This window comes from Malaclemys terrapin, chromosome 17 (genome assembly GCF_027887155.1).
Source record: "Malaclemys terrapin pileata isolate rMalTer1 chromosome 17, rMalTer1.hap1, whole genome shotgun sequence".
Lineage (NCBI taxonomy): Eukaryota > Metazoa > Chordata > Testudines > Emydidae > Malaclemys > Malaclemys terrapin.
The window spans coordinates 11,264,273-11,278,660 of record NC_071521.1 but is presented as its reverse complement, the minus strand read 5'-3'; the positions used below and the strand labels follow the sequence as shown (position 1 = coordinate 11,278,660).

The 14,388-nt window shown below is 54.7% G+C and overlaps 1 protein-coding gene across 1 annotated transcript in view; it reads right to left on the bottom strand.

Moving 5' to 3' along the window:
* FIBCD1 (fibrinogen C domain containing 1) overlaps nt 1-13,579 on the bottom strand; it is a 36,275-nt gene extending 22,696 nt beyond the window's left edge. Inside the window, exons 1-2 of the mRNA XM_054007682.1 lie at nt 13,434-13,579; nt 3,733-4,209 (exon numbers count right to left, since the gene is read on the bottom strand). Of these exons, the coding sequence (XP_053863657.1) occupies nt 3,733-4,209; nt 13,434-13,505 (549 nt within the window). The 5' untranslated portion in view covers nt 13,506-13,579. The remainder of the gene's footprint in view (nt 1-3,732; nt 4,210-13,433) is intronic.
* Nucleotides 13,580-14,388: the final 809 nt, after the last annotated feature.

The following is a 14,388-nucleotide window of genomic DNA, read 5'->3' as shown; positions in this document are numbered from 1 at the left end:
TATAACTCACTTATCCTCTGCCATTCCCAAGTCAAGGGTCGTATATACTGACCCAATAGCATAACTTGAAAACTAGAGCCAATCAACAATTTTAAGCATCATTTTCGTTCTCAGTGACCCAGAATTAGTAAAGTTTGACTACATTTATTTCAGAAGCATTTTGGCTGTAGAGCAGTGTAATCAATGTGGAAACTTGCAACGGGAAGCACAACTCAGACACGCCAAGCGTAATGGCGGCCGGAGCCAGGACAAGCTGCTGCCCAGGGACGTGAGCCGAAATGACAGGTAGAGAGTTTTTAAACCCCGAGATGTTCTCTTTGGGGCTGGGCTTTGAGGAGGAAGTTGGGCCACTTCTTGTTTTATCCATCCTGGGTCGCCAATCTCCAATGCAAGCTTTAAATGTCCTGAAAGTCAGAGTGCTCGTGGCTTACAGAATGTGGGGTGAGTTGGGGGAGGGAGGAGCGCCACAAAACACCCCCTCCAGTATCGGCATCGATTGCCTCCCTTGTACCTAGTCTCAACTGAAAGACCAACTGGTCCATGAATCCTGAACTCCTCTTCTCCTCACAGAGAGGGCCCCTCCTGCTCAAAGGTGAGGCACAGAGCCTGGGCAGCGTGAGGAGAAGCTTTTGCTATGGCTACCCCTCATGCACCTGTCTGTTGATACACAAAGGCCTCCAGACTCGGAGGGCTGTCTGCGCTGCATCTGGGAACGAGCCTCCTAGCCCAGGTCCACAGACTTTTTGTGTTAGCAGGGCACGGGGCAGACGATGATTTGACTTTGTGGCTCAGGCTGGAGCGCGGGCTCTCAAGTCCCCTCAACCCAGTCTTCAGAGCCTGAGCTGCAACATCGACTATTTTTAGAGGATTAGTGTGAGCACCACTAACCGCTGCAATGCAGACGTGCCCTCCGAGTCTGGAGGCCTCTGTAGGGCATGCACAGAAGAGGTGCACGAGGGGGTAGCCACAGCAAAGGGCTCCCCTCAGCCCTAGAATCCAGGTCAGAATGGAGAACCAAAAACTGTTGGAAAGCAACGATGTGGCCCCTTTTCCAGAACAAAGAGGCCAGCCCCGTAGCGGGCTCGGTCACTTGGGGTATTACATAAACCAAGAGAGAGGATCGTGCTGCTCTCCTCAGCCTCCATTCAGGGATGGGCATCAACAGTGCCAAACAGGCACGCCCTGACCGCAGAGCGACGAGAAGCGTAAAAGGCTCAGCCAATGGGATCTGTAAAGAAGAGATTTGGGGACACGCAGAGCAGACATCTCTGCAAGGAGCAGCTAACACCCCCGAGCAACTTGCAGCTATCGATCTCATAGCCCTTCCAGTGGCGTAGCCAGGTTCTAAGAGCGAGGGGAGTGAACACAGGAAAAAAAGGTGCCACCCGCTGCAAAGCAGCGAAGAAAAAAAAAAAAAATAAAAACTCAAGTCTTGCCGAAGAACCCGCTGCGCCGAATTACCTGCTGCCGAATTGCCGCCGAAGACCCGTAGCTGCCTGTGGGAAACCCGCGCTGGAGCTGCAAGATAGCAGGTGCCCCCAGCGGGCACAGGGAGGAGTGTCACCCGGCCGCCACAAAGCAAAGGTGGGGAGAGCAGGAGCCGCTACCGCAAGATGCACGCAGCGGAGCCTGAAGACCCGGACGTGCTGGGAAGCGCCGAGTCAGTGCTCAGGGGAGCGCCGCTCCCCCCCCCAGCTATGGTACTGAGCCCTTCACAAGGTAAGGTTCTTTTTCAGATGGGGAAACTGAGGTACAGAATGGTGAATTTGCCCAAGTTCACTGTGACCCAGGGAGTCCCTCCAGTGCCAACCGTCAGAGGGCACCCTATACCATAACTCACATCAGGCCTGACGCATTTATTGCCACCACACACGTGTCATAATCTGTGCCTAAAAGGTGAGGTATCGTATCCAAATTGGTAACACGCTGGTCATTAATATTATTGTGTGATGTATGTATGAGTGGTGTATAAAGAATTACAGATGTGTGATGGAAATATGTTCTTAAAAGGAGTTTTGCAGGCAGTGCCTAAGCCCAGCATGTCCTAGACAAAGGAATGTTGTAAACTGAGCCAGGTAACACCTCAGAAGACAATGGGAGGTACATCTGCATCTACGGTAAACAAAGCCAACAAGCTAAATGAGCTGGGGGAAAAGCTGCTTAACGATCATGCCCGGGGATGGAGCCTACACCCTCAGGAAGCCTTCCTGGCTCTTGAAACTGAGACAATAGACTTTGTGAAATATAAGCAAAGGCAGATGGCCATTTTGGCATCTACCACCCCGGGGGAGCAGAGCCCTTTGAGCTCAAGAGAAGTGGACCCTCTTGGCCTGAAAACCAAGAGTAGCTGGAACTGACGGTGTGAGACCCCTGCCTAGACAAAGCCTGTAACTCACTGAAGTGACGTTTTAGTCACTAGACTAAACAAGTGATGTTTTGTTTTACTTGTCACCACACCTGTGTCTCCTTTCCTTACCTGTTAGCACTTACATCTCTGTTCTTTGTTAACAGACTTATTCTTGTTGTATTAGAGAACCACCTCAGTGTTGTGTGTTAAACCAGTGGTTGTCAACTTTTTTTTTCATTTGAGGACTCATAGAACATTTTGAACGGAGGTGGGGAGCTCTTAGGAAATCTTAAAACCCCCAGGGATCCGCGGACCACAGGTTGAAAACCACTGTGTTAAATTGAAGGGTGCAATCCTCCGGTAACTACCAGGCTGGAGTGGGCTCTGTCACTTTGGAGGCAGCCAACTTCATAACTTCTGTGAGTGTCCAGCGAGAGGGACTGGACACTGCAGGAAAGAGCGTTTGGGAGAGCCTCAGGCCTGGAGGGGCTGTTGATGTCACCCTGCAAGGAGTAACCAGGGTGAGGCCACTGTATTGTGAGCCGGCTGCTGGTGTCATGGCTCTGAGCCAAAGCTGCACAGCACAGAGAGCCCCCGGGTTACCAGGCAGGCGGTGACACAACCCCTTACTGGCCTGGGTGAACCTCCAAAGTGTCACAGTCACCCAGCAGGTCAGCGGCAGAGCCGAGATGAGACCCCAGCTCTTCGGAGTCCCACGCCACCGGGACAAAAAGTACCAACTGGCTGCGTAACTGTGCAAAGGGGGGAGGTGACCGAGACGAGAGGGGTGGGGTGTTTCTGGGATTCGGCGAGGATGGAAGAGGAAGTGAAGGGCTGCAGTTGGAGAAAAGTTATGGCCACCGTCCGTCTAGGAGGAAGGCGATAGGGATAGTGGAATTGGTCCTTTGGGACCGGCCCCTCTTGATACAATGAGTCTTTGAATCATCCAGTTATGCTGCTTTCTCCCTCCCTCCCTGGCCCCCCAATGCCTCCCTGCCCCAGCCAGCAGCACGCTGCATTAGCCTTACAACAATGGGGTGGATGGCTGCCTTCTCTGCAGCTGGTCTCTAGTGGGTGAGAGCGGTACCAGGGCCCAGCCTCTCATTTCCCACCTGCAATGTGTGCCCCTGGGCAGGAGCATGGCAAACCTGGAGGTTGTAGGGGACTGGAGCCCTGTGTGCAACCCAGGGTGGGGTTGTGACTTCACCACGCCTTCTCCAGCCCAGAGTCTCCAGCTAACATTATCTAGGCTGGACCATCCTGCAAACTGAGCCATCACACTCCCTCTCCAGTGCCAGTCTCTGGCTCCGTGCTGCAGTCTGCCAGCCTGGGCAATGCCTGCAGGCCTTAGCCGGTGACCTCCCACACTGGCAGGTGCCGCTTACCTGTATCAGCCGCCCCTGCTCATTCTGCAGGGCGTTGAGTTCCTGCCCCATAGCGTTGTGCCCCTTCTTCAGGCTGTCACAGTCGGCTCTCAGCTGAGTGGCGTGGGTCAGGAGCTTGGCCACCTCATCCGCCACAGTGACCAGCAGGGCCCGCTCCTGCCCCTTGGATGACTTCATCTCAGTGTCGTGGTCTGTCACGGCCCGCAGCACGGAGGACTGGAAGCCCTCCAGGCGGGTGAAGCTGCCGGCTTGGTCCGGACAGTTGGGGTCAATGAAGATGTTGATGCGGGAGCTGTCCACCTTCTCGATGGTGACCAGGGCATTGGCCTCCTCGGGGTTGGTGCTGATGATAGGCGGGGACTCCGTGACAGGGGTGTGATAGTGGTTCATGAAGAGGATGGCGCCGGTGACGGTAACGGCCAGGAGGACGGCCACAGACAAGAGGACCGTGCACAGGATGTAGCCGCAGCTCATTCTCTGGGGGGACAGAGCGCGTTAGTGGAACTCTCTGGCCCAGATGGCAGATTAGAAGGGTTTAAGCTTCATGTATAGCAGAGAACCACCCATGATCACAGACATCCCTCCCTTCCATTACCCCACCCCACTGTGTCCCCATTCAGATATCTTCCTCGCCCTCCTGGGTTTAATGAAATCCCTAACCAAACCCTCCCCTGCAATCTCCCGGGGGATGAATGGGATGATTCACCCTTCCTTTTGGGCCAAATGCTCCTGCCCCTCTTTCCCCCATCAGGAGCCAAGCCTGCACTACTGGACCTTGCACCAAGGAGCTAAGATGGCCGGAGAGCTCAGAAATCTGGCCATGTCCTTCTGCCCCCTGGCAGTTTGTGCAGCCCAGAGGCGAAGGACTGCTCCCCCCCAGCCAGCGTCTCTCTCCTCCTGAGCTGTCTCTTCCCCTGTGTCAGTTCTCCCCGCGGTACCTGTTGGATTCACCCGCAGGACTCTTGGTCCTTGCAAACTGCTCCGGGAGGGAGGCAGGGAGGTTTTATCTACCACCAGGCACAAAGATCTGATCCCCATTAGCACCAGCTCCCTTCTGCCCTGCCGTCAGCCGGCTGCCACGTCGCGACTGCATTAGCTCCCCATGTTCCCGCTGGCTGCCGCCCCCTTTCATTACACCTGCAGGACTGAGGCTATGATTTTCCTCTGACCCCAGCTGCAGCTGTCACAAGGAATTGAGGGCTGGGGAAATGTTGCATATTCAAAGAGACAAAGACGACTTTCTCCAGGAACGAGACAAAAATTGCTGCATCTGCAAAGATTTCCCAGGCACTGTCCCCTCCTGCATGTCTATCTGGAGTGACACCTTCTTTCAACCACCCTTCATTCACGGTCCTGCAGCCATTTGCATTAAGGTGACTCAAGCTGCGGGTTGGATGAGTACATGGAAGACAGAGCGGAGGCCTCCCAGTACCTCCGGCCAAAAATAACTCCTTCCCTCTTAGAGACGCGCAACAGAATTCAGGATGGATTTATCCACCCAAAGGAGAGCAAAGCAGCAGACATTGAAACGCACCCAGCACTCGGCTGTGTGGGAAGCCAGTCTGCAGGGACCACCTTAAAGAGGCAGCCACGTGCTCGTCCCAGACTCCAGCTTTCTGTGCAATAAAAAGAAATATGTCAAAGACAATAAGGCAGGCTTTCAGTGAGAAGACAGCTCGGCGTTTGTAACATATTAAGCCAGACCTGCACCTCGGGCAGAGGTCTGTTGGTTCAAGGAGGACAGCTCAGGTTAGTTTGGCAAATCAAGGCACAGCTTGGGGTATGTGAGATTTGGGTACATTAGGAGAGGGATTTGGGGTCATTTGCCATTGCTTAGAGTTGGAGGAGCGTTGGATCAGACCCTTGAGGATCTGACCCATTACGTCTAGGAGTTAGCTCTTCGGACATGGGGTACCACAGAGAAATGGAGGTCCAAGCTGGAAAATATGGAGTCCAGATTACAAACTCTCCCCCACTCTCCCCCAGGATTTAATGGCGTTTGAATCTGGGGGGTTAGTTCAACCCATCCTGAAATCACTACCCAAGTCCTCCAAAGATCTCAACAAAATCTGCCAACAGAAAGGGAGGAAGCGAAGGCCTGATATTTCCAATGTAAAAACCAAAGAGGAAAAATTGGAGGCCATCTTTACACATCTTAAAAGACGATGTCTTGCTGTGTGGTTCACCTTTAGCTATCCAATTAAATGCAAAGCAGAATTTTAGCTTCTTCCCCTTGGTAGAAGATGGTTTAATCTCTTAGTGCCCCAGGCCAAATGCAAGAGCAATGACAGACACACTGGAATGGACTCAGTTATCACCATTCAGTCTGGACTAACAACCGCCTCTTGCAGACGGGCAAGGCAGATGCCTTATGAACTAGTGCCTCTCACAAGGCCTGTTTTAAAGCAGCAGTGGGCTGCGGGAGCTGTGCTGGTGTGAAACAGGAGACGCGCTGCTTCTTCACTCTCTCCCCTTTTTGTAGCTCTCTCTCTGAGAAGGATCGGAGTGTTGCTTTGACTGACAGATCACATTCTGGGAAGGAAAGTAGCTGTGAGAAGAAAGCCACTCTGGGACTGAACACTGAAGAAAGAAGAAGCTGTTTCACCAAAGGGGAAAACAGACGAGGTTTTGATACAAGTGCCTTGTCTCATCCTTCCCGGGAACATGAAAGCAAAAGGACGAAACAAGTGTTCACTCAAGGCAAGTCTCTGGTAGGTTTTGATCTGAAGGGCTAGCAGACAGCATGCATGTCATCCATAGAGCTGTCGGAGAGGTGACCTGCCTGGGACATATTTAGATCATTGCGATTATAAAGGGATCTTACTGACATGGAACGTTTCAGAGTAGCAGCCGTGTTAGTCTGTATCCGCAAAAAGAAGAACAGGAGTACTTGTGGCACCTTAGAGACTAACAAATTTATTAGAGCATAAGCTTTCGTGGACTACAGCCACAATTCCATGCCTTCTTCTATCCCCCAGCAAATCCTAAGTGCTTTCACATCATCCTCCCCAGCCCTAATTCACTCTATGCTCATACCAAGCTATCAACCAAGTTGGCAATGACAGAGAGACTAGACCATATACCTGGCGGCTCCTATAAAGTGGAACCCAGGTACCAACCAGCCTAGTTTGCCTTTGAGCAAACCCCAGTACGCCTATATTGGCAAACCCAGATACTCCAGCTTTGCCCAACATTATTCCTATTTCCAGCCTCCTCAAAGGGCACACTGAGACCACACACCAGCTTCTCCCCCTGCCCTGCATGGTGGGGAAGAAGAAATCCTCCTTCACAGACGAGGACGTGCACATCTGGAGACTACAAAAAGGCCAGATCTGAGTTCATGACTGTTTTCAAAGTCCAACAGAATTTGCCTCACATTGGTACTGTTACCTAGCAACGTGATCTTAGATTCAGGGGGAAAAAATCCACCAAGCTGATGCTAAGAAATCTCTTAAATTGGCAAATTTTATGTAGGCCAACAAAACCCAATGTGCAGTGCTCCCCCTCCTGACTGGACAGCAGCAATGTGCTTAAACTTACGCACCAACACAGATCAGTCTCTGCAACAGCCGGTACAACTCCATGAATGTTACTGTGTCGCAAGCCCTTTCATTTCTCCGAGAAGCATTCCACCCCTCCCGATGCCAGTGGTTACTGCTGCCCTGTCTTGGGGTCACCATGCTGTTGGCATCCCGTGGAACTGAGCAGGGGGCAGCTCTAAGGATGCAGTCGGGCACCTGGTCTGCCGGGCAATTCCAATGGGTTAAAGACTTAATTAAATGGTTCCTAGTAAGCGAGACAGCTGCTTCCCATGAGAGCTGCCAAGACAACAGCCTTATTCTAGCACAATACAAAGGCCTCGGACGCAGCACACCCTGAAATATCGACAGCAATACTGAACAGCCCTCACGTCTGTTTCTTTGACACTGCCAAAAGAGGGCTGAAGGAAGAAATAAGACATGGGGATCTAGAAAATATGCTGGCTGTTCCTAATCTCCCCAGGCACTCCTGCTGCTGAGCTCGGGGTCATACTGAAAGAGAGCCCCTGAATACAGGATCAGACTCGGATGGCTGCCACCTCCATCTACTGACCTTCTCTTGGTTGTTTCCTGGCTAGCAACGGCTGCTGGGAATCGCCTCGCAATCATGTGACCTGCGATCTATCTTCCCTGAGTTTTTAAGTCTCCTTGTCTGCATCCATTTCTCCCAAGTCATCTGTCTTCCTTCAGTAACCCACAGGCCCTTCTCTTCTTCAACCACAGACCTGTGCCGTGTCTGATTTATAGTGAGACTGACGTCTGCAAAGCAGCCTAAGGAATTTAGAAGCCCAGTTCTCATTACTTTTGTAATGGGGATGGAGTGTCCAAATCCCTTGAGCTGAGGTTTTCAATGTTGCCTAAGTTCTTCATAGCAGGGAGCGAGCCTTAGCTCTGTCCTGTTGATGCCATGTCTATTTATGGCACTCCAGAAATATTTCAGAGCACTACCGCTCTGTCCCAGAATGGCATTGCCATTTGACCTTGGTTTCTTCTGAGCATTTTGCCCTTTTTTCTCTCTATAAAAGCCAAGGTCTGCTTGTGACTATTTATTAGCAAATACATTCACCGAATTGTTCTGAATGGACTTTGGCCTATGGACTGAGGTTCCTTTAAACATCTGAACTGCGCAATTGGTTGCCTAAGTCCCACAATGCCGTTTTTGCCCCAGACTGGATAACCCACCTCTGTAAACGAACTTCTGCCCAGTCAGTTACAGAACACATTTAGACTCTAGATGTAACGAAACTCTGGGCCTAAAATTTGCTTTCTGTAAACAGAACTTCACTTGCATGACTGTTCTGTGAACCTACCTTACTCTAAAGAAGCTGGAGCGGGACACTGGCTGAAACAAAATACCAGACCAGGAGTAGTGCAGGTCTAAACTGGTGTGGTAATTGCTTGGGTGATGCAAAGACGAAAGCAGCAAAATTCAACCCAGAAGTCACTGTGACACATGCAAGTAAGTTCTCTCCCCCCCAGCTACAGCTGCCACTCCCGTGCACTGCACAAGCATAGAAACGAGCAAAGAAAGTCAGGGAAATGTCAAACTCCAACCATGGCCATTTGCCCAATGGAGGAATTGAACAACTGGTGAAATGAGGCGACAGCAAGCGGAAAGGCTGGTTTCTGAGTTAATGAGCAGGGCTCCCAGGCTACAGCAGGGGGCTAGCCCAGCACACAGCCCCTCTCACTGCCCAGCGGCTGGAGCTGCAGATTGGCTCTCTTATGGTGGGAGCTGGGTCACCAAAGCAGGCGTGTGTGGGATCCTCGGCATTCTCTCAAGCTCTGCCTCGTAAGCCGCTGCTGGTGAATACACGAGAGAGACAAGACCGTGGGATTGTCCCCTTCCGAAGAGCAGGCATCCGCCTGGGAAGTAAAGGAGACAGCCCAGGAGTTCAGCTGGCAGACCCTGGGTGTGATGTGTGAATGCAGGGCAGTGTTCAGCCAGCATGTGAGGGCAGAAGGGGTTTCCCTGCTTTCGGGGTCCCCCCCCGATCCTGCTGTGTCTGACTCTTATCCTTGGGTCCAAGATGATTCTGAAGAGGAAACCATCTGAAAGGGCCAGATAGTGCCAAAGGGCCCAGATTAGCCAAAGAGGGTGGCTCCCAGGGACTGATCCCAGGACCCCTCTACCGGGCCTGTCTCTGCAAAGGACTGTACTCCAGCGATTCAGTAAAGGCTAGTGCAGTGCCTGTATATACTGCCTATTCCCCCCACCCCCCTTGCCCATGAGCCCTGCAACGGTTCAGCTCGTACTGAGTGAGAGAGAATTAGGGGCTCACAGTCACACAGGACATTCGTCAGATCACAGCTTGCCGAGACACAGGCCCAGCAGCAGGATGGAAGATGCACTTGGGACCTTTGGCTGTGGAGCAGAGAGAGTCCTCCAGCCCTGCGAAACAGCACAGCCCCCTGCCCCTCTCCGCCGGTGTGCCATGTGAGCGAGTGCCAGAAGAGGGTAGCAGCGCCACACGGAATGCATGCTGGCTCTCACACGCATGCAGCTCTCGGTCGGGGGAAGGAAGAAGCCTGTCCCGAGGGGCTCACTGGCGGTACTTGGTGGCTGGGAGGCTGCAGCTGCTCTTCTCTGACCTCAGCAGCAGGTGTATCTGCCACCTCTGGGAGCGACAGTGGAGAGCGGCTGGTAGAAGAGCTGGAATCAGGCAGGAGACGAGGCAGATGCTCAGAAGTTTCCTTAGAAGTCAGATCCTCTGACGGGGAGCCAGCGACGCTGGCTCTGGGGGATCGTCCTTCTTGACTGATAAATTAATCAGTCACCAGGGCGATGGGACACTACCCAACGTAAGGCGGTCCTCGCCATGCGCACCCACCCATCACAGCAGCATCATGCAGCATGAAAACCATGCTCCATACACAGCCAAACGCACTGAGCTCTGCCCCTCCTCACCTCCCTTATACTCACTGATTCCCCTTCACATCACACCCTCCCATCTCTCATCAGCACTCCTGTGCCTTGTCTCAGGCAGCCCCTACTCCTGGGTTGTCCTCGCTGCTCCTGTACACCCTATAGCCTCATACTCCTACTTCACGTGCCCTGTCCGTGCCATGACAGAGCAGTGCTCAGGGTCAGAGCGATCGTCCAGGCTTCACCTACAGGGGCCTGGCTATAACAAGCCCCTCTCCCCCGCACCTTCACAACCTCATTCTGGGCATCTGGATGTCCTCTCTTCCCATGTCCTAACCAGATCACCTAGAGGGCAAGCAAATCAGCACAGAGACCTTGGCTTTACTCTCTGAGGCAGATTCATTCTGTGGTTTAGGAGTTAGTTCAGCCCCTAGCATACTGGCACCCCTGACTAGCTAGGCTACAGGTCTGTCCTGCCCAGACCCACCCCCAAATGCCCCCTGAACCCAGGGTGGCCCCAGAGCCGACTTTGCACCATGGCAGCGGGGTCCCCTGTAACTATCGATCCTTTTCCTTCCCCTGCATCTCCTTTAGGTCAGTCTAGCAGCCGGTGATGATGAATAGGGCCCTTTGGGTGTATTCGGTGTTTGCCCTTCTGATGCTATATGCCATCATGTGTTCAGCCAAACAAAGTGGCCTGGGATCTGGGCAACATGTACCGCCTGTGATCAGCCCAGAGTCACGTCCCAGGGCTCCTACAGTCTGGGCCAATAAGCATGACCCCATTAACCCCCCCCTCCAAAGAACTCCGATGTCCCCTGCTCACTTCAAGGGCTACTTCGGTTTTGGTTTTTTGAGACCATCTGTGGATTTGCCCCCAGCTGCCCTCACAAATCTTTTCTACTTCCCTCCCCAGCTCTGGCTGGCTTCTTCTGTCCTTTCCCACAACCTTGTCAGCAGTGGCCTAAGAGCCATCTCCTCAGCAGCCCTTTCCTTCTGCAACCATCCTCTCTGTAGGACCTGGTCGCCGACACAGGTTTCAAATGCATGTCTTGTTTGACGCTGGATCGACAACAGAGGTTTGCAGTGGTGCAGCTACATCTATTATCCCCCTCCCTGCCGGGCTGACACTCCTCCCACCCCCCCCCCCATCTCCAATTTCATCTTGAACTAGATCTTCATTTCAACACCCCTTGGGACTGGCCTAGCAGTGATTAATTTAGCCACCCGATCTCTTTACACTGCTCTCCTCCGTAATCCAGTATAAGCCAGAGCCCGCCCGGTCGTGCTTATACACCGTAAAGCTCTTTCGGGAGTTGGGGAGATGCTGCAGATGGTAGGAGACCTGCTCTATAAAACAGTCTGCTTGGGTTTAAATGAATAAGAGCCAGGCTGTGGCTTCCAAAGGAATCTCAGGCAGCTAAAACCCAACTCCCCTTGAATCTCAGTGTGAGCTGGCTTCCCCAGGCGTCTTTGAAAAGCCCAGCTTTAATTCATACTCCCCTGATCGTTCTGTTACACCATGAACACCCTGGCTGTTGGGGTCGCAGCCTGGGTGGGGAACTGGGCCAGTTCTCTGTATTACTCTCATGTGCTGAGCATTCAACTTGACCTAGGGGAAACTCCATTTATTGCCATCGGAGAAAGCCCTAGCCCAGACCATAATGCTTCTGAAGTCTACCTTGCAAGGAGCGTGCTGGGACGTGGGGCACAACTGGAGGGGAGCTGTGAAAAGAATTTCTCCCCCTCATGGCCCCAGGGCTGTTAGGCTTCTCCCTGTGGCACTCATCCTAGCCAGGACATGAAAGAAAAGTTGGCGCAGTGAACTCCTGATGGGAATGAGGAGCCCTCAGGTCTGGCAGAGCTGCTGAAGTGGCGGTGACATCTGGGGTAAGTGGGGCAGGGGAATGCTGCCTGGACGATTAAATGTAGATGGTGAAGAAGAACAAAGCAGCCGTCCCTAGGGAACCCAGACACACACACCCCATCCTCAAACAGTCCATGCTCACATCCATTTCTACCACTACAGCCCCATCACACGTGGCTGGGTGGCCAACGGCAGCCAGGATCAAGGGGAAGAGATCGTGCCAGGGATGGCTCAGGACTCGGCTCCCTTGGTACATTTGGGAAGCTCAGATCCCAACTGCCAGGGCTTCCCACGTGGCCCTGAGTTCTGTGGTCCCTTATTGTGATTCCTCACCATCCAGCCTGCTGGGAGCTGGAAATGCTGTAGGGACGGCGGTCTCTTACCCCTCCATCTCAGCCTCCCCAGCGCTTCCTCTTTGCTTCTTTCCCTTCCCTAGGAAGGATCAGCTGGAGGTTTGTTTCTTGCTGTGTTCTAGCCCTTTGCAGGTACACGCAGCGCATGATGCAGACTCCCCTCAGCGGTACAAGTACAGGCACCTGCACACGTTCGCGCACAGTTACACACACAGTCTTGCACGCATGTTCCTGCCCATTCACCCTGGGATCTGTGGCAGAACGTGCATGGAGACTCACTTGTGCACACACACATTCAGGCTGTGTCCCGGATTCTCACATGTGTACACATACACACTGGCTTGGACCTGCACAAGGCTATCACACACTGCTGCGGGGAGCTGCAGGCATGCTCCGGCACATGCTCCCACATCTGTGCAGGGCAATAAGTGTTGTATGAACCCCCTTCACCGCAGTCACCTCCCCCCAAGCCCTCCTCACCCGCTCTAAGCAGCCTGGCAGGGTCCCCTGACTACTCCAGCAGGGGACGGTGGTGGGAGAGTCTGTACATTAACAGGGCCAGATCTGCCCCCCGCATAAACTCGACATGCAAACATCCTCTCTTAGAAAGTGAGCGAAGTGTTTTAAAGGTGCAGCAGTTAGTTAAGGGGAGGAGGCTGGGGCAGCCGGGACGCAGTTACCTGCTGCCTGTCTGACCCGCAGTTGCTTTCCTAGAGCATGATGTGACATTCACTGTAAATAAATAGCCTCAATAATTCAGGGAGCATTTGCCACCAGCTGGGGACACCGGTTCCTGCTCGTTCCCCACCAAGCGAACATGCAGCCTGCCTGCCTGCCTGGGCAGCCCTGCCAGGAGCTGCCAGCCCACCCCGGGGCTGCTTTCTCCAGCGGGCACCCCAGCACCCCCATCCCCCTTCGCGGCTGGGGGGCAGGGTAACCCGGGCAAAAAGGGGCCCCCACAGGGTGTTACGAAGTTTTGGGGGCGCTGTCTATCCCCGGCCCCGGAGAGAGGGGGAGGGAAGCCAGTCTCCCCTCGGTTCTCTCTCCTGTCTCACCCGTCCTCTCCCGCGCCTTACCTGGGATTTCTCCTGCTGCCCGTCCTCGAGGGGAGACGCTCTCCCCATGTCTTTCCATCGATCGTTGACCATCTTCTGGGCCAGGGAGGGGGGACGGGAGCGAGTCCGGTTCCAAAGGGGGGCGGGGGGAAGAAGCCGCGCCCCGCGGGGAGCGCCCCGGCCCGGGAACAGAGAGAGCCCCGGGAGCCGGCCGGGCCGCCCCGCGGAGCCCCTGAGCTCGCCCCGCGCAGCGTCGGGCAAAGTTTGCGGCGCGTTCGGGGCTGGATCCGCACCCGCCCAGCGCCCCTCTCTCCCCGCCGGCCCAGCCAGCTGCTCCCGTCGGACTCGGGCTGGCGGCGCGCCGCCCTGCTGCGCCTCCCCTGCCGGAGCCGGGGGGGAGGGGGGGGGGACTTCGCTTCCCTCCCACTGATCTGCCCAGAGCAGCCCCCAGCTGGCACAGACACAGACACAACCCCGCCGCCCAGACTAGAGATCCGAGCAGCGGGGGGAGGGGGCCTGGATCGATCCCCTCCCCTCCCTGCCCTAAATCTGCCGGACTAGCCCCACTCTGCCCCTTCTCCGGGCCCTGCGCCCTCCCGTCTCTCTCTGCCCTTCTTTCCCCCTTCCCTGCCCTCCGGCTCGTACCCCTCTGCCCTCCCCACCACGACTTCTACCCCTCTGCCCTGCCCCCTCTGCCTGCCCCCCCCGGCTTCTACCCCTCTGCCCTGCCCCCTCTGCCCTGCCCCCCCGGCTTCTACCCCTCTGCCCTGCCCCCCCGGCTTCTACCCCTCTGCCCTGCCCCCCCCGCCCGCTTCTCCCAGGGCGGGCAGCGCACGAAGTAATCCCGTTGCCCCCTGGGCAGGAGCCGCGCGGAGCGGACCCGGACCCGGTCCCTGCCCTTGGCCCGGCCCAGCGCGGGTGCCGCCGGCTGGGAGATGCCCGGGGCCGGCGAGGCAGCCGCAGAGCTCAGGCGGAT